The sequence below is a fragment of the Kazachstania africana genome, chromosome 9, assembly GCF_000304475.1.
Source record: "Kazachstania africana CBS 2517 chromosome 9, complete genome".
Lineage (NCBI taxonomy): Eukaryota > Fungi > Ascomycota > Saccharomycetes > Saccharomycetales > Saccharomycetaceae > Kazachstania > Kazachstania africana.
In genome coordinates, this window is record NC_018948.1 from 459019 (window position 1) to 477017 (window position 17999).

General features: G+C 34.9%; 13 protein-coding genes and 1 non-coding gene across 14 annotated transcripts; 6 read left to right on the top strand and 8 right to left on the bottom strand.

Moving 5' to 3' along the window:
- Positions 1-139: 139 nt before the first annotated feature.
- On the bottom strand, positions 140-1408 carry GBP2 (single-stranded telomeric DNA-binding/mRNA-binding protein; the record flags this gene model as incomplete). Its single annotated transcript, XM_003959089.1, has 1 exon — positions 140-1408. The coding sequence occupies one exon, from the start codon at positions 1406-1408 to the stop codon at positions 140-142; it is 1269 nt and encodes a 422-aa protein (XP_003959138.1).
- Positions 1409-1729: 321 nt separating this feature from the next.
- SGF29 (Sgf29p) lies at positions 1730-2515 on the bottom strand (the record flags this gene model as incomplete). The annotated part of the gene is made up of 1 exon (XM_003959090.1): positions 1730-2515. One exon carries the CDS (start codon positions 2513-2515, stop codon positions 1730-1732), a length of 786 nt encoding a protein of 261 aa, XP_003959139.1.
- Positions 2516-3682: 1167 nt separating this feature from the next.
- Positions 3683-3792, top strand: KAFR0Itrna5P. The gene is made up of 2 exons: positions 3683-3719; positions 3756-3792. It is a non-coding gene; the product is annotated as a tRNA-Pro (tRNA).
- A 184-nt stretch (positions 3793-3976) lies between these two features.
- Positions 3977-4873, bottom strand: ILV6 (acetolactate synthase regulatory subunit; the record flags this gene model as incomplete). Its single annotated transcript, XM_003959091.1, has 1 exon — positions 3977-4873. The coding sequence occupies one exon, from the start codon at positions 4871-4873 to the stop codon at positions 3977-3979; it is 897 nt and encodes a 298-aa protein (XP_003959140.1).
- Positions 4874-5023: 150 nt separating this feature from the next.
- On the bottom strand, positions 5024-6253 carry STP22 (ubiquitin-binding ESCRT-I subunit protein STP22; the record flags this gene model as incomplete). Its single annotated transcript, XM_003959092.1, has 1 exon — positions 5024-6253. The coding sequence occupies one exon, from the start codon at positions 6251-6253 to the stop codon at positions 5024-5026; it is 1230 nt and encodes a 409-aa protein (XP_003959141.1).
- Positions 6254-6384: 131 nt separating this feature from the next.
- Positions 6385-6746, top strand: VMA9 (H(+)-transporting V0 sector ATPase subunit e; the record flags this gene model as incomplete). Its single annotated transcript, XM_003959093.1, has 3 exons — positions 6385-6392; positions 6471-6551; positions 6626-6746. The coding sequence occupies 3 exons, from the start codon at positions 6385-6387 to the stop codon at positions 6744-6746; spliced, it is 210 nt and encodes a 69-aa protein (XP_003959142.1).
- Positions 6747-7268: 522 nt separating this feature from the next.
- LDB16 (Ldb16p) lies at positions 7269-8072 on the top strand (the record flags this gene model as incomplete). Its single annotated transcript, XM_003959094.1, has 1 exon — positions 7269-8072. The coding sequence occupies one exon, from the start codon at positions 7269-7271 to the stop codon at positions 8070-8072; it is 804 nt and encodes a 267-aa protein (XP_003959143.1).
- A 127-nt stretch (positions 8073-8199) lies between these two features.
- On the top strand, positions 8200-9654 carry PGS1 (CDP-diacylglycerol--glycerol-3-phosphate 3-phosphatidyltransferase; the record flags this gene model as incomplete). The annotated part of the gene is made up of 1 exon (XM_003959095.1): positions 8200-9654. The coding sequence occupies one exon, from the start codon at positions 8200-8202 to the stop codon at positions 9652-9654; it is 1455 nt and encodes a 484-aa protein (XP_003959144.1).
- Positions 9638-10396, bottom strand: KAFR0I02310 (uncharacterized protein; the record flags this gene model as incomplete). Its single annotated transcript, XM_003959096.1, has 1 exon — positions 9638-10396. The coding sequence occupies one exon, from the start codon at positions 10394-10396 to the stop codon at positions 9638-9640; it is 759 nt and encodes a 252-aa protein (XP_003959145.1).
- A 680-nt stretch (positions 10397-11076) lies between these two features.
- Positions 11077-12231, top strand: KAFR0I02320 (uncharacterized protein; the record flags this gene model as incomplete). Its single annotated transcript, XM_003959097.1, has 1 exon — positions 11077-12231. One exon carries the CDS (start codon positions 11077-11079, stop codon positions 12229-12231), a length of 1155 nt encoding a protein of 384 aa, XP_003959146.1.
- A 103-nt stretch (positions 12232-12334) lies between these two features.
- CDC10 (septin CDC10) lies at positions 12335-13336 on the bottom strand (the record flags this gene model as incomplete). Its single annotated transcript, XM_003959098.1, has 1 exon — positions 12335-13336. One exon carries the CDS (start codon positions 13334-13336, stop codon positions 12335-12337), a length of 1002 nt encoding a protein of 333 aa, XP_003959147.1.
- A 500-nt stretch (positions 13337-13836) lies between these two features.
- MRPL32 (mitochondrial 54S ribosomal protein bL32m) lies at positions 13837-14229 on the top strand (the record flags this gene model as incomplete). Its single annotated transcript, XM_003959099.1, has 1 exon — positions 13837-14229. One exon carries the CDS (start codon positions 13837-13839, stop codon positions 14227-14229), a length of 393 nt encoding a protein of 130 aa, XP_003959148.1.
- A 218-nt stretch (positions 14230-14447) lies between these two features.
- On the bottom strand, positions 14448-15200 carry YCP4 (flavodoxin-like fold family protein; the record flags this gene model as incomplete). The annotated part of the gene is made up of 1 exon (XM_003959100.1): positions 14448-15200. One exon carries the CDS (start codon positions 15198-15200, stop codon positions 14448-14450), a length of 753 nt encoding a protein of 250 aa, XP_003959149.1.
- A 1059-nt stretch (positions 15201-16259) lies between these two features.
- On the bottom strand, positions 16260-17660 carry CIT2 (citrate (Si)-synthase CIT2; the record flags this gene model as incomplete). The annotated part of the gene is made up of 1 exon (XM_003959101.1): positions 16260-17660. The coding sequence occupies one exon, from the start codon at positions 17658-17660 to the stop codon at positions 16260-16262; it is 1401 nt and encodes a 466-aa protein (XP_003959150.1).
- Between the last annotated feature and the right edge of the window lie 339 nt (positions 17661-17999).

Sequence of the window (17999 nt, forward strand, 5' to 3'; positions counted from 1 at the left end):
TAATATGGACATTTCAAAAATAGATCATTTTTTTCTTATTTAAACTAACTTTATATATGAAAAAAAACATACTTTGTATACAATTAACTATATATATGTGTGTAGATGTATGTGGGAAAGCGTTTGGGGTGTAGTTCATCTATTTGCGTTGAGCATATGAGACAGATAGTTCATTTCCCCCATAATTATAGTCATTTAACTTTTCCATTGCCGTCTCAGCATAATCCATATCTTCATATTCCACAATTGCAACCCCAGTTGGTGAGCCAGTTTCATCAAATTTCAATTCAGCATGCACAACGTTACCAAGACTTTCAACTAGATCATATAAATCATCAATTGAGGTTGCAAAAGGTAAATTACTTATATAAACTAAATTAGTTTTCTCACCTCCACCGATAACGCCCTCCGTGAATGTTGAACTTGGTTTTTCAGATGGAACCTCATTATAGTCAATAAATTCATTTTCATTTGAAGTCTCATTTATTTGATTGAATTTTCCCTCCCTTACCTCTAAAATTCTACCATTCCAGTCATATCCATTGAATCTATCAATGGCACTGTACATTTCTTCTTTTGTAGCGTAAAACACATTTCCAAAACCTCTTGAGTAACCATTATAATCTAGCTCAATGTCGGCTCTTAATACATCACCACTTTCTCTGAATAAATCTTTTAGATCTTGCCATGTTGCGGAATAAGGTAAATTTATGATGAACACTTCGTAACCTTGAGGAAGTGATTCTTGTTGATGTGATAATGGTTGTGCTCTAGGGAATTTATTTTGATTTGGAGGAGGGGAATCAGGTTTTAAAAAAATATTACGACCCATAAACATGGTATCATTAAGTTGATTGATCGCTTCATCCACGTCGGCAGTGTCCTCGAACTCTACAGTACCCATACCTTTTGAACGACCATGAGAATAATAGATATTTGCACTAATTACTCTACCAATCGATGAAAAAAGATCTCTTAAGTCATCACCTGTACAATCAAAAGATAAATTGCCAACGAAGACGCTGTTGTCGTAATTCTTATCCTCTGCAATTCCTGATTCACCAAGAGCATAATTTGGCTCTCTTCTTTGGAATCTCGGTGCTCTAGATCCACGGAAACCACTGCCGCCACCATAGCTTCCACGATATCCAAAACCTCCACGACCTCTCCCACGGAAACCGCCACCACCACGGCCTCTTCTTGGATGGAAACGTCTGCTTGATTCGTAGTCACGTCCATGATAACGATCCTCGTTGTATTCCGGATAACGACGTGAAGGTGATCTTGATCTGCTTCGCTGATTACTATTTCTCTGATATAAAAGGAAGAAAATAACCCCAAATAAGAATGGAGCACGTACAATAAATATTAGTAAAATAGGTACTAGGTTAGAAAAAAAAACTATCATTAAATCATTACATAAAGGTGGCACATCTAATTCAATGCCCCCAAAAAAAAATTTTCAATTCATTGTGCAATTGAAACTTGAAAAAAAGCCCACCACCTGTAACCTGTCATAAATGAAGTAATGAATAATTAAATGTGAAGAAAACATACGTATCCCAATGGTTCGTCCATTTCCAATGTCAGTAGTCAATTGGTAGATTCTACCAATGGAAAATGTTTCTTCAAGAGTTCACAGTGTGTTTTTTTTCTTTCTGCTTCAAAGTTTTCCCACATCAAAAGGCTTTCGGAAAAACACAGTTCGTTCAGTATGATAAATTATACACTATTTCTTCATTGGCGATGCAGAGATCATTGGCATTGGCAACACCAATTTCCTGGTTACTTCAGTTTCTTTGTCGACTTCTTCTTCACCGTCGAATCTCAGTCTACAGGTTCCATCTCTTTTACTTCCGATTACAACAGCCGGATAGAAGGTGGTGGTTTCCGGATATCTCGCCAACACTTTTGATCCAGCAGGATAGTTGACAATCTTGCCCTTTGTATATTTCACATTCACATTTGGTATTGCGATAATATCTTTCCAAGTGCATTTGAACACTTTGCCAGTGTTTCCTAACTCGTCAGGTTCTGGATCCCGTACTTCAAGTCTTGTCCCATCGCTCGAGATCTTGATGACTTCACATTGAAACCACTCTCCATCACCACCTCTCTTGGGCCTATATGCCACCTCGGAGCCGACTTTGATTGTCTCCACAGGGTTGTATTGACTTACCCAATACTGTTTGGCCTCAGCATGTAAAGATGTTGGCGTGTTGTTCCTTGTCGTAGGCATTGACACGTCTTCAGCCGTTCCTTCCTCAGGTTGGTGTTCGTTTTCATAATCCAGTATTGTTTGTAAATTAGATCTAACTCTATCCAATAGCTTGTGAGCCCTCGTAATATTTTCCATATGTTCCTGAAATTTCTCAATATTGCTGTTCAACTGTTCGTTGGGTAAATTTTCAAAGTTGATTCTTTTCGTATTCACATCATCATCAAATTGAGTCACTTCATTTGCATTATATATATCCTGTAATGACGACACTACTGACTCCCATTGACCATCCATTATGCGTCTTTTGACCCGTCTGTCTATCTGTACTTATTGCTTTATTCGAACAATTTCAAGCTATCTGCAATAAACAATTTTGAAAAATGACAAGAAAAATCGGCTATTCTGTAAAAGTAGATTACCCGGCCTGTTTATCAATTAAGTTATGCGTCAGCAACTGCAAATTGTAGTAAATTTGTTCAATGAGCAAAGTTATCAGATGAAATTCTTGACTGTCATGCAATGAATTTTTATAGAAAGTTTATAAATGGCATTAATGTCGTTTTTGTTAGGGTGTCTTTTCTCTTAATCTTGAAATTATTACGTCATTACGAGCCCTCCATCGAGTTTTATTTAAAATGAATTGTAAAGAATATTCTGTACCGATTACTTTCAAAGATAGCAGCCTTTGTAGGTAATAAAACTGCTTTTCGCAGATAATTTGAGGAAAGAATGGATGAAAGGGTAAGGATTTCTAGTGGCTTTCAATAAATGCATCATGTGCTTTTGTTAAAGTGTAACACAAAAAAAAACATTTATATATTATACAGTTATTGTTTTAGTGTCTATTTCCTTGAGCCTATTGATTGTTTGATGTTCATATGGTTAGTGATGAATTATCTATTATCATAAACTATTCTTTCTAAAACTAATCGTTAAAAATAAACAAAAAAAATAATCAAATGGGTTCATTTACAAAGCAATCTTCAATCAATACTTTGAATAGGTAACGTATGTTTGCAATAAGGATATTTGTAACAGAATGTATCGCTATGGATTATTTTCACTTTCTCCCCATACAGGAATTCGTTCAATTCCTTAACTCATCGCGGAGGAAATGAAAAATTAGAGAACAAATATGGTCGGCTCCATGACTGTTAAGAAGTTTATATACTTTATATACTTTACAGTCTCATTTTCAAAAATTTTAGAAGTTGTCCATTAGCTTTTTTTCATGTAGAAGCATCATTATAAAAACCGTTATTGATAAAAACTCTAAATGAGCATTTGATAGTTCCTGCTACTATTTATCAAAAAAGTGAGGAGTTGGAAAAAGTGATGCTTCTCAATATATAGGGTAAAATATCAAAATATTCCTGTTGGATTTTTTTTTTCAGAGATGAATGTATTTCCGGTATAGTAAAGTATACCTTAAATTAAAAATTAAAAGAACAAAAATTAATAGGGCGTGTGGTCTAGTGGTATGATTCTCGCTTTGGGCGATTCTTAAGAAAAACTTTGGAAATAAATCACAAACATGCGAGAGGCCCTGGGTTCAATTCCCAGCTCGCCCCGATTAATATTTTTATATTTTTCAATACAGAACAATATCTATTTGAAGGGCAAGTTTTATCTCAGTCTGTGAAAAGAGCACTGTTCCAAATTTCCGTAAGCTATCAGTGGCATTTACTATCTTTATTCCGCTTTCTGCATTTTGTTTATTAACAAATACTGATATTATATAATTGCATAATTAAACTAACCTGGAGGTAATTGAGAAATATCTACAAGGTCACTGATCTTACCTTCAGTATCTTCGTCTATATCATCATGTTTTGACTTTAGTCGGGTTCTTGGTAAGGCCATCATTCCACTTCTTATACATTCTAACACACCAAATGGTTCAATTAATTTCAAAAAAGCTGAGATCCTTGATGGTTTAGCAGCTAATTCTACAATACAACTTGATTCACTTATGTCGACCACTCTTGCGCCGAAATTCTGGGCTAATTGAGTCACATCATTTAGGTGCTCATGTTTCAATCTCAATACTTCACTAGGTACTAAGTTTGAAGGATGGAATTTTTGCTCTCTAATCTTTTCTACCAAAGATTTCTCGTTTTCATTAGTTGCATTCTGATGATGGTGCAATAATAAGTCCTCAAAATATTCTGAACCTAACAAAGAAACCCTTGCTAACATTAATTCTCTTTTGACCATTTCAGAATTTGTATAGTTTAATACCGCATATACCGGCACCAAATCTTCAATCTGTCTTCTGGCTTGTTCAATAACAGAGTCTTGGCCTTTTAATACAATTGTCATCCTACTTAGATCTTTAACTTCTGTATTACAAACAATGAGAGAGTCAATATTAAAACCTCTACCGGCCAAAGTACCAGAAATCTTGGAAAGAACACCTGGTTCATTTTGAACTAAACAGTTTAATACATGTGGTTTTCTTGGCTGTGTAGAAGGAGCTGGTGTCTCATAGATTATCGATGATACAGCGCTATTTGCATCCCATGTAGGGGTCTCTAACGTTGGTAAAGGTGGTTTTGTGGAGTGTTTATGTAGCTGTTTATATGCTAAAGCGGAAGTCGATGATGAACTTTGACGTATGAGCGTCTTGGGCAATATAGTCCTCAACATCATAGGCTTATCTTTCCCTTCGGTTTTCTTCTTCCAACCGTATTTTATTAACCTTTTCTTTACACATTTATATAAAAATTCAATTTTCAATGCGGTCAATGTAGAAGAAGAATAGATGAGACCGGTTGCGGTCTTAGATGAGTCACATTAATATCATTCTTCCAATATGTTATATAATTTGCGGATGTGGAATCTAACGAGAAATTGTTCTCTGGACAAATTTCTGACTGTCTTGACAAACAGATCTAGTGTTAAGATGCCCTTATTCAATAGATTAACACATAATTTAATTGAATCATCTAGTGCATAATCTTTGCAAACCATATCGTAGATTTGTTTCATAGCGACAGTTTCGTGGACTATCACATCATCATAGACTTTATTTAATTGCTTATCTTCAAATTTCTTAAGATCATTGATCTTTTCATGTAATTGAATCGAATAGTTTTTGATTATATTTTGGAAATTTTCTATAGAATTAGTCTCAAAATCCAAATTATTTTTGATGCTTGTTACTAAATTTGAAGTATCAAACCTGTTTAATTCATTTGTGATAAGATTCTTTTCATTTTCACTAATGACACCTATTAAATCATTCAAATTTGACAGTATGGCATCATGCGAATTTGTTCTTTGTTCTTGGTCCATGAAATCAGGAACCTCTGAATGTTCTTTCTTGTTAACTTTGGCAACTCTTGCCAATTCTACTTTTGGACTATTCGTGACGGTGGGTCTTGTAGGTATCTTTGACGGTGTATTTGAAGGTAATCGTTCTGGTATAGGGGGTGGCGAAAGGACCTCATTACGACGAGTATGACCAGGTGGTAATTCTGGCAGAGGTGGGGGTGTAGCATCCAATTTTAGCTTTTGCAATTGGTGCGATATATCATGAGGTTTTGGTGGTAGTATTGGAGGTGCTCTCTCTGCTATGAATAAACTTTCATGATCTAATATATTTAGCAGACCCATTAAACAGTCATGTAAAGTACATTGAGGCTTTTCGAAACACGGCAAGTAGATGGTCCCATTAGAATCGACATGAGGACCTAGATTTATTTTCAATTGGGTACCCAGGGTTTCCATGTTAATATTTACAATTGGATGCTCACTTGGATAATTTACTGGTACCCATATGAGAAAGGGGACTTGTAAATTGGTGACAGTGTTCGTAAAATCACCGTATATACATAGTAACAGATTTGACTTACCTTGGTAATCTGTGAAAACTCTGGTTCTTGGTCTTAAATTTTTGAAATGAGATAAAATAAGTAAAGAATCGTTAAATATCTGTCTAGAGTTATTTGAATAGATTTGGTTAGAAACTTGGAATAACCATTTAACCACCGAATCTGGGATACCAGTGTTATTATTAGACACAGACATAGGCTAATGGACCTTTGTAGTGTATTTCTTGTATTATTTATAAATTTTTATAAAAAGCGACGATGGGCTCTACTTTTAAATCTTACAAAATTAATTGCTACTTTCACTACTAAGAAAGATAGGAAACAAGAATGAGCTTGTATGTACTATATGGCACAGTTGATGAGGCTGTTTAGCAACATGTTTATGGATACTAACATGATACTGATGAGGACAGTTATACGGTTGTTGGAGTGTTGTTGGTAGTCGTAATTTCCTCCTGTATATTTTGGACGATAGCACCAAAGGAGAATCAAACGTATGTAGGAAAATGATAGTATGAGTACTGAATGTTATTGGAAGAAGAAGGATACTAACATGAATTGAATACAGTGTTTGGAGGAGTACTGTGATCCTCTCCATGGCCATGATGTACCTGATGTGGGCCATAACGTATTTGTGCCAACTGCATCCATTAGTATTTCCAAGACGTTCAGATATGAGAGCTGAATAATAACAAGATTTGGTAGTTGACTAATAATAAGACACGAGAGGGGAAATAGCAAGATGTGCAAGCGATCAGTGCTCACCGGTGCAACTATGTAAAACAATAACTAACTAATTAAATAAATAAATGAAATGTATGCATACACCTATTAATATGGATTACACGTGAACTAATCCAAATCATAGACAATATACACGATAGCCCAACAGAGAAAAACCGTTATAATTGTATCAGTTTAAAGAACAGTCATCTCTGCCAGCTTTATCTTCTCCTTAAACAGAACCCATTATTCCATGGAGACAATACGAACGTGGGGCAGAAGTAGGAGATTCTCACACAGTCCATCAACCATGACGACTGTCATACTACGATCTGTGTGTTGATGATTCTTTAAATCAATTGAAGAGAGAAACGTTCAAAACTTCGATGCAATCAAATTTTTTTACATTGAGCTCTTTATATAGAAAAAAAAAGAGGATCCGGGTAGCATTGAGGGCGGCTTTCAAAAGAGAGTGGAATAAACAAGAGATGTTTGAAGATTGTTTAGGTCTTGATGAGCGAGAGAGTGTGAGTGAGATGAGTACATGGGGCGTGTTTACCATGCTGTTGCACTGGTGCAAGACTTATACGGTTGATATGGCTGCGTATTTGGTGGTTAATGTGTTGTTTGTTCCATTAAACATTGCCACAGATTTATTCTTCCGTCTATGTTTACTACCATTCAATTTGATTTTGAAAGTGTTCTTGCTGGATTCTCACGCAGATTTGACGAGGATATTCAAGAATCAACTCTCGCTTTGGAATAATTATATCATAATACTGACCACCATACAATATTTACTCGTCGTGCTGATCTTTACTCTCGTAATGGGGATCATGACAGGTTCATTCCTATCCTTATGCCATGCTCTGTTTAGGATACCGAACATTTACATCCATATCAATCTCAATCTTTTCAAATGGCTCAATATCAAACAATCTTCAAAGACATCACCATCAGCTGATGATATAGATGACCAAGTCTCTGACAAATCCCCATCGGCTACTCCCCTAGCATATAGATTCCCTCATAGGCACACAAATACAGGGTCTGCCACTAAGAATGAAATCATGCAAATTGCATCGAAGCTACCAAGCGATTTCTTTAATAGAGAAGATATTAATCAAGATTTTACGGGCTACCAGACTCCGTTACATTCAAGGTCTAACTCGATATCCATGTCGGATTCGTCAATGACAATGCTCTTCAACGATGATTCGATGAATGCCAACACGTTGAGAACAAGTGAAACCACTGTAATTAACAGGAAACCGATCTTGAAAAAAGGCTAAACTGGTTGTTTTTATAACTTACACATGATACAGAGAGTGGAAAAAAATAAATAAAAAAAGGAACTAACAACACAACTCTGCCATCACAACGTCGTACGCAAAACGCAAAGACAATATAAATGTATATATGCATACCGTATTTAAAAGGACTCTAATGGATTCGTATATTAATAGATTACAAACTAATTTCAATAAATTTTTGAAAACAAAGTTTTATGTTAACGCAAACCAAATACAAATATTGACAAATCCTACAGATTTTTATAATCATTTGAAATTTAAAATACTTCATTCAAAAGATAGAATTTTCCTATCGTCACTATATTTGGGGAAAAATGAAACTGAATTGGTTGAAACTATTTCGAAAGCTTTGAATTCAAATCCTAATTTGAAAGTTTATTTACTTTTCGATGGACTACGCTCCACTAGAGAAAAAAACTTCTCTTCTGCCACCTTGCTGTCAAATCTCATTGCCAAACATGATCATGATAGGGTGTTTGTATCACTTTATTTCAATCCTAGCTTTAATTCCAGCATTTGGAAAGATAAATTGATTCCTAAGAGATTCAATGAGATCTTCGGTTTACAACATATGAAATTTTATGGATTCGATAACGATTACGTTATGCTATCTGGAGCTAATCTGTCTGATGACTATTTCAAAAATAGGCAAGACAGGTACTACTGTTTCCAATCCACTGGGCTCAACAATTATTATTTCAGATTACATAGATTGGTGTCCTCATTGTCTTATAAATTATATCCAAATAAAAATTCTAAAACTGGTTTCAATCTTAGTTGGAATTCAGAAACTGTTCCTGAGCCCATTGCATTGAATAAAAGAAAGTTTCTAAAATATTCTTCAAAATTACTAGAGAATTTTATGAATCAAGAAATCAAGCAGCAAGATGATGTCAAAAATAAGGACACAATAGTCTATCCAATTTCATCATTTGTCCCTTTGTTTCATAAATATCAGGATAAATCAAATGAAAAAATCTCGATAATGTCAATTTTTAATACTATCCAAAAGACTGATAATTTAAACTGGGTTTTTACTACGGGCTATTTCAATCCAATCAAATCTTTACAACGTATTCTAATTAATTCTCAAGTATCAAATTCTCATGTGATAACTGCTTCGAAATTTGCTAATAGTTTCTATCAATCTCGTGGAATTTCAAAAGATATACCCAACGCTTACCTTTATTTAACATATAAATTTTACAAAAATGTGGAGCGCAATGACAAATTGGACCAAATTCATATAAAAGAATGGCAGAATGGTATAATACACCAACCAAATGGCTGGTCGTATCATGCAAAAGGTGTATGGCTCTTAGATCAAATAAGTAAAATGCCATTTTTAACTGTTATCGGCTCATCAAATTACACTAACAGATCATATTCATTAGACTTGGAGACAAATTTAGTATTAATAACCACAGATACCGGGCTACGTGAAAGGATGAATGATGAAGTTCAGAATATCCTCAATTATTCGGAGGATATCCAGTTACGTAAACTAAAGATCAATAATAATGTTAAAATTTTAACTAGTATATTTAATAGATTACTATAGTTTTATTATTGTATAAGAATTGCTGCTGATATAATACTATCAGCATATTAATTAATCTAATTAATGTCACAAAGAGGACTTCACTATTGAATGGTAGTTGAAATTGAAAATTATTCTTGTTTTCCACTAATATTCCCAGGACTATTATTATATTAGATATGATGGAAAATTTTATGAAATTAATCGACATACCTTTACAACTTCTTGTCATCCAATTGATACAGATTTGTGGCCACAGACTACCAATCTTGAGCAACTGGGTCAGGGTCCACGTTATATCAAAATGATCTAGAACAAACAATTTACCGGACTTTATTTTAAATATTATTATGATGCTTACTACAAAAAGAAGCCAAAATGTTCCAATAACAATTCTACAAATTGTAGAGTACCCCTGGAATTCATGTTTTGTCCTATAATACAAACGTAACTGTCTATCTACTAAGAATAATCCAACGAGCCTTGATACTTCTAAAATTATTAAAACATTTGAAATCACACTTGATAATGATTCAGTTTCGAACCAAACAGGATACCTCAGCATTAACTGAGATCTGGCGGTTGTATTGAACTGATAATTAGTCGAGTAATATATAGATGCGATGCATATCAAAGTCTCCAATATATAGTAATCATACGAGATGCCGTATATTGACTTATGCAACCTATTGAATCGTATTTGTGATTGAAGAGCAAACACATTCAGCAACTGCGATATGAATTGTGTTAACCTTAGAATCATTAAATGGCTTTTTATTTATCACGTAGTGAAGAAATTTTTCGAACTGCTTTATTCCGTATATCTTTTATTTCATATTGATTAAATGTCAAACGATGACATGGATAATGAAATTGCACCGTCTTTTATGTACTGAGAAAACCCATTGTGACCAGCATTCTATCCAAACGAAGACATACTTTTGAATCTTGCGTTCGAACTTCTGTTTCCCTTATCGAGTACATGACACTAGTCGATTACATAATTACAATTTATTAAATACTAAATGAGATGAGCTACAAAGAAATAGTTAACATGGCTAGACGTGCTATCGTACGTTGAAGCTGATCAAGGTAACTCGTCCATCCTGCAGTAGGCTGTAAATACCTCTTTAGTATTTGTACACTCCCGAGTGTCAGAAGTATCATGAGAGCGGAAAGAGTATTGGACCATAAACCCGCCGCAGAGATGATCTTCTAACGTATAGTAAAACTCAGTGCTACTTCAAGCATTATCGTCATATCTATATATGTGAACTATCTTTTTCTTGCCATTTGACTTCATGTCATAATAATTAGGGTGCACTAATTAATAAGCGATTTATTAGTGACACCCCAAAACTAACAAAATTCTATATAAAGAGAGATGTGAATAAAACGTTGGTTTTGGTCAGCAAATGTCGTAGTAGCTAAAACCAAGTCAAGATGAAGTTATTAGATTTAGTTGATAGCTCGAATGAAACTAGAGTTAAGCTGACACCCGAGAATAAGGATGATCTTTTTACAATCTATCAGATAATTGATCCAAACGATGAGATTATCATAAAGAAGCAGTTTAAACAGTCTGATTCCGATAAGAGTGATCTATTGTCCATGCGTCTAAAGATTATTTCTTTCGAATTTGACATAAAGGATGAATACTTACGGTATAAGGCAATAACTGTGCCGATGGGTGGTAATCAAAAAACAGATTATCCTATTGGGAAATTTATCAGTTTCAATATCGTTTATAACCACGTAATAACAATCTTTAAGGATGAGGATAATAAATTGAACAAGTATGCTAAGAAGTTGATCAACGAATCCATTGAAGATAATTTTGAAATCGGTGCAATAGTATTACAAGATGGGATTGCCCATATCTGTGAATTGAATAGTCTTTCAGTGGTGATGAGACAAAAAGTTTCAGTAAATAGCAAGAAGAAGAAAACTACTGAAAATGAAGTTGAAACACAAGAATTCTACCAAGTAATTTATGATTCCATGTTAAATCAATTAAGTTTGAACGATTTGAAATGTTTCCTAATATGTAGTCCTGGTTTCTATGCAGAGACTTTGTTCAAATTTATAGAAAAGAAGGCTACTGAGACAAATAATACTGATATTTTGAACAATTTAAACATCTTTGTCGTGGCACATTGTTCTAACGGTTATCTACAGGGAATCGATGAAGTTTTGAGAAATCCAAAGTACACAGAAGTTATTGGGGATACAAAACTAATCAAGGATGTCAAACTTTTCGGTGAATTTATGGAACATTTAAACCTTGATGACTCCTTTGCATGGTATGGCGAATTTGAAATATTTAAAGCCGTTGAACAAGATGCTGTTGAAACACTTTTGATGACAGACACAATGATGAAGAGTAATGATATACATAAAAGAGAGAGATATATGGACTTAATTGAAACTGTTGAAAATAATGGTGGCAAAGTTGTCATCTTCAGTTCATTGAACGGAACTGGTGAAGAATTAAATAAGTTAGATGGTATTGCATGTATACTAAAGTACGCTTTACCAAATCTTGATGAGGATTATGATGAAAACGACGAGAAGGAAAAGGAAGAAGAAGAAAACTAGCATTATTTTTAAATTAATTATTTTACTTGTCATTTTTACATAATATCATTAATTTAGAACAAAAATAATTAATACTTACATTATATATAAAATAATTGGAGCTTTAATGTTGATACATTGGGTTATTTTGCATTTGAGTGGAAGCACGATTGTTAGCATTTTCCTTCAATGCAATTAATTGTCTTGCTCTGAATTTTTCATAATGAACAAACGCGGTAGTCTCGATCAAATCTTGTAGATGAGTTCTAATTAAGAATTCTCTTAAATAGACAAATTCACATTGATTTATATCTTCAATATTAATTGCACCCCAACGCGTTTTTCTGCCTCTTACTAATTCACCGTTGATTTCAATTTCCTTTTCTGAACCAACGACAGCGAATGGAATTATTGATCTTATACTACTATTTAATCCTAATTCATCTTCTGTTAAATCTTCTGAATCGTATGGATAAATGTTCAAACTATGTTTCTTGAAGTCGTCTTGTAAAAGCTGTCTAAATGATTCTCTTTCATCAATTGTTAAAGTGTCAGCTTTACCAATAACTGGAATAACATTAGCAACTTCTGTTAGACGTTTCAAAGTAGCAACGTCTAAGGGAGTAAGACCTTTACCTTTAGAAGATAATGAAGGTTCTAAAAAGTAGAGAATGGCATGTACTCTTGTATCCTTAATAATTCTTTCCCTTTGTGCCGTTAGTTCTTTACGTAAATATTGTGAATGTTGTTCTTTAATGTATTTAACAATAGGATCCCAGACTTTATTATTGTTTATTTGGTCGCCAAAGCCTGGAGTATCGATGAGATTGATATTTAAACGAACTCTATCTTCGATAAGTGAATGTGATGAAATTTTAATTTCTGTAGTCTTTGAAATTGGCAGCTGTGAAATATCTTCGGCTGATTCAGAATCTATTAGATGAGAGGAGAATAGAGAGTTAATTAATGTACTTTTACCTAGACCAGAATGACCCACGACCATTATATTGAATTGGAAGCCTCTTTTCAAAAGTCTGTGTTCGATTTGGTTTGTGATGGTGTCAAAACCAACGTAAGATGTTGGCTTGACAGAATTGGATGTTTCTGATGAGATAGATGATGCCATGACAGTACGCTTGGGCTGGAAGTCGCTGAGTCTCGTGAACGGTAGATCTAAAACTGCTTGTCAATAATAAATAGTGATTGTTGATATTGTGGCATATCTGCTTAGAAAAAAATTGATCTTACCAAAGTCGAGAAAAATGGCATTAGACGCGTGAAAGACAAAATTAGATTTGTGTTACCCGGAAAAGTATAAATACTACGTAAAACTTCTAACAAATTTGTATATAAAAGGTGGTGAGGACTGCACCACATCATTCAAAGCCTCATAATGTCCCTCAACAGCATATAATATATGAAGAACTGGTCCAATAGGGTTGCGGCAGTTTGATAGCAGCTTTCGTGATGATTCTTTTAACGAGAGAATGGGGTCTTCGTGCACAACGATTGTGGTGCGTGGAGGGTCAAGCCGGCAGAGTCTAGGAGTTTTAAGGAATAGAGAGATCTTCAGTAAAGTTATTACTACAGCTCGTACTTTCAAGTGTGGGTAAGCACTTATGTGGGATGTCGTTAGCTGTGAGATCTAGTGTAATTGAAGTGGTAAGAAGTGTGTTGGTGTTGAAGAACTGGGGGATATTGCTGGCAGCACCAAAGAAGAAGACATCACACAAGAAAAAGAGGCAGAGATTTTTAAGTAATGCCAATAATAACGTCGAATTCAAGAACAATTTGAATCGTTGTCCCTCATGTGGCCATTATAAGAGAAGCAATACGCTGTGCATGTTTTGTGTGAATCAAGTACGTTTCCTTTGGAAGAATCATAATAAACCAGAAGAAATTGTAAAAGAAGTTGATAGAGTAGTTTATCCCGGCAAAAAAGATACTCAATTTATTAAGAAATTGAAAGATAAGGACAGTTATTTGAAAAAGAGAATGAGAACGTTACCAATTGATTAGGATGCAATTGGTAATCCCTTGTAATTAAAAATGATTATTATACAGTATTGATCGTGTAAATAATATAAGAAATAAGTTAATTTATTTGTATTAAAATATTAAAGGTACACAGTAGCAATTTTTGCAGGGAAGAAGACGTAGAAATTATGTTCGCGTATAAATAGATATTATTGTTTGTTTTGCTCATACTTTTTTTCCTTTGATCTCTCTCTTTTTTCTTACATTAGCACACAACAAGAAGTTTTGTTTTCCTCCTTCTTATCACTATCCTTTGCTGGAGCGGCTTCTTTGGTTTGTCTCTTAGCAGCACTAGTAGACTTGTTTTCTTCTTTCTTGACAACAGTCTTAGCAGCATCTTGTACAGATGGGTAGAATTTCAAAGCACTTTCGTAAAAAGTCTTACCTTGGATCTCAGCAATTTTCAATTCAAGGTCGGAAGCAATTCTGGAGCCATCAGCGCCTGCAAGGGTACCAGCGCCCCACGCGGAACCACCGTGAACTTCTTCAATATTGGCTAACTCAGCAAAAGCGTTCTTGTAACCTAATGGGACATAAATGATACCATGGCACGCTAAATAGGATAGACAGTTCTTCACAGTAGATTCTTGACCACCACCGTAAGAAGAAGTGGAGACGAAGAAACCACCAACTTTCCCGTTTAATGAACCTTGAGCCCATAGAGAACCGGTCTTATCCCAGAAGGAAGACCATTGGGCTGGTAAGGTACCGAATCTGGTTGGAACACCGAATAGGAACGCATCGTATTCGGTTAATGTGTTTTCTGTAGCAATTGGGATGTCAGCTGGCTTAGCTGGAGCATTCATTTGTGAAAGGACGTCATCCGATAGAGTTTCTTCAACCCTGTATATATCAGCCTTACCACCGGCAGATTCAATACCCTTTTGAACAGACTTAGCCAAGTTGTCAATGTGACCGTAAGTGGAATATGTAATAATAGCGACTTTAACCATTTTTTATGTATTTATTGCTTTTCCTTCAAGTGATCTATTTTAGTGATAAAATGGGAGAGGAGAAGGTTGTAGCAGATAATTAGGATTATATGATAAACAGTACTTTTTCAATTTTGTAAATGAGCAAGAATCAGAATGAAAGAAGAAAGGAATTGAGTTCTAATACAGCCAGTCAGTATATATATATACTATATGCACAACAAGATAAATCCCTAAAAGAAGAAAAAGAAGGAAAGTTAGACAAGAAAAAAAAAATTTTTTCTCTGTACTTCTTCTACTCTGTTTCTCTACCTTACTCAGTTACGTGTTTTTATTTATATAATATAAGAGATTCACTTAGTAAAAATGATTGATTAATTAGAGAGAGAGAGAAAAAAACTTGGGAGATTCGAGGGGGGGAGGAGAAGGCGTAAGAGGGATTGGACCATGCATGAAGCCACCAGCTCTGTTTTCCGTTTGAAGTTTTGCATCGGTGATATAACTGAAAACTGAGGTACAAATCCCAAATAACGATTTACTTCTTCGAGAAAATGGAAGGAAGATTAAGCACTGAAAAAAGGACTGTTTTCCTCGAGGCCCACCCGCGTGTGGCTTTTTTACCTCTTTTTCGCAGTCTTTCCATTTTTGCCTGGCTCGAAAAAAAGGGGAACCGAGAGCAAAGATGGACGGATGAAGCAGAAAAAAGTTCGAACAATGTTATATTCGAGGCAAAGAGGCCTTAAGAGAAAACTACTGAGAGAGATTGACAGATTAGAATCCATTTTAGGAGGAAAACGGCCAAGACGGGAATTTTCAGGAGACCGTATCATCTGAAAAAGGAATTAGCAGAAGCTCCCTTTTGTCCTCTTTTTTTTTGGCTGGGCAAGTTTTCCGTCTTTGGCCAAGCCGGATCCGTAGAAGCCGAGGGAGATGCAAAGAATTTTTAAAAAACCCATAAGGACCAAAAGAAAATATTATATAATATTTATGTTACCCGTAATTATTAATAACACTACCATTTTTATGTAAAAATTACGTTATGGCTTTTGACGAAGGAACCGTAGGAAAAAAATCTGTGTCTCATTGATTTCCAATTGTCCTGACTAGAGCTTTGTACTTCTCAGTCGATAAAGACTTAGGTCTCTCGATAGGAGCGCCCACTGCCCTGTCTATAATTAATTGTGGTAGTACACCAAAAGCTCTTGCAACACCAAATAGCACCGTATAGAATGATGATTCTGTCAATCCATAATATTGTAATAAAATACCGGAATGCGAATCTACATTTGGCCATGGATTCTTAGTCTTACCATGTTTCATCAATACTTTTGGTGCAACTTCGTATAATGTGGAAACTAACTTAAATAATTCGTAGTCTGGGAAATGCTTCTGTGCAAAATCACGTTGTGCCATATATCTAGGATCTGTCTTTCTCAATACGGCATGTCCGTAACCAGGAATCACTCTACCGGAGTTCAATGTATCCCAAAGATATTTTTCAATGGTTTCCTTAGTATAATCTCCATTCACTTCCTCTCTTAGTTTAAATAACCATTCCAATACCTCTTGATTGGCACGACCATGTAGTGGCCCCGCAAGACCGTTTAATCCAGCAGCAAGCGAAAGATAAGGTGACGCTAATGAGCTACCAACTAAATGTGTCGTATGTGCAGAAACATTCCCGCCCTCATGGTCAGAATGAATCGTCAAATATAATCTCATCAATTCAATAAAGTCATTATTGGTATATCCCATCAAATGTGACAAATTCTTACTATAATCAAAATTTGTATCCATGGTACCTACCCTGCCGTCTTTAAACACGTTACGATAAATCTTGGATGCAATTATAGGTAATTTACCAAGTAAGTCCAATGAATCTTCAAAAGTATAGCTCCAATAATCCTTCTTATTGACGCCTTGTGCGTAAGCTTTAGCAAATTTTGATTCACTTTCTAATGCTGTCACGGCCATAGATAATTGAGCCATAGGATGTAAATCTCTGGGCAAATTATCTAACATTTGAACGACATGATCTGGTAATTCTGATCTGGAGGCAATATCATTTGATAATGCTTTCACTTGTTCTAAGCTAGGAATTTCGCCAGTTAGTAGTAACCAAAATAAACCTTCTGGTACAGGTTCTGCTGAACCTTCTACTTTTGGTAACAATTTCCTTATCTCTGGAATAGTATAACCCCTAAACCTTATACCTTCTTCAGGATCCAGTACTGACCCCTCCCAAACCATACTCTTAATACCCCTCATACCACCATATGCTTGTTCTAATGTAACTTTGTCGATTACAGTCTTCCCATACTCCTTTTTGAAAGTCTTAATCTCTTCAATCTTTGATGGTATTTGTTCAGAGAATTTATCTTTTAATGTTTGGTTCGAATAATGTCTCGATGCCAATGATAATGACCTATACAAGGATGTAGTTCTGATTTTTGTGGATCTAACTAATAGTGTTTGTGACATGGCAAGCAAACAGAAGATTATGTACGTATCCTGTTTTCCATTTAAGATACAGGTCTTCTTAGGTTTATTAAGTCTTTTTGTATTTATACAACTTTTACCCCCTCTTTCTCATCGTGTGATGATCATCAAACAGGCTTTTTTTCTATAGTTCTGTAACTAATTGTGATTGGTCGGTCATTCGTTTTTTAAAGGGAAATTCGTCGTTTTTTTTAAAAATCCTTCTCAATAGGCTTTTCAAAATGCTGAACAACTAAATTAAGAGACTATAGCTGATTTTTGTTCCGGAAATAAGGATATCTTTAAAAGCTCTACAAGCATTATACATGTACATAGGTATAA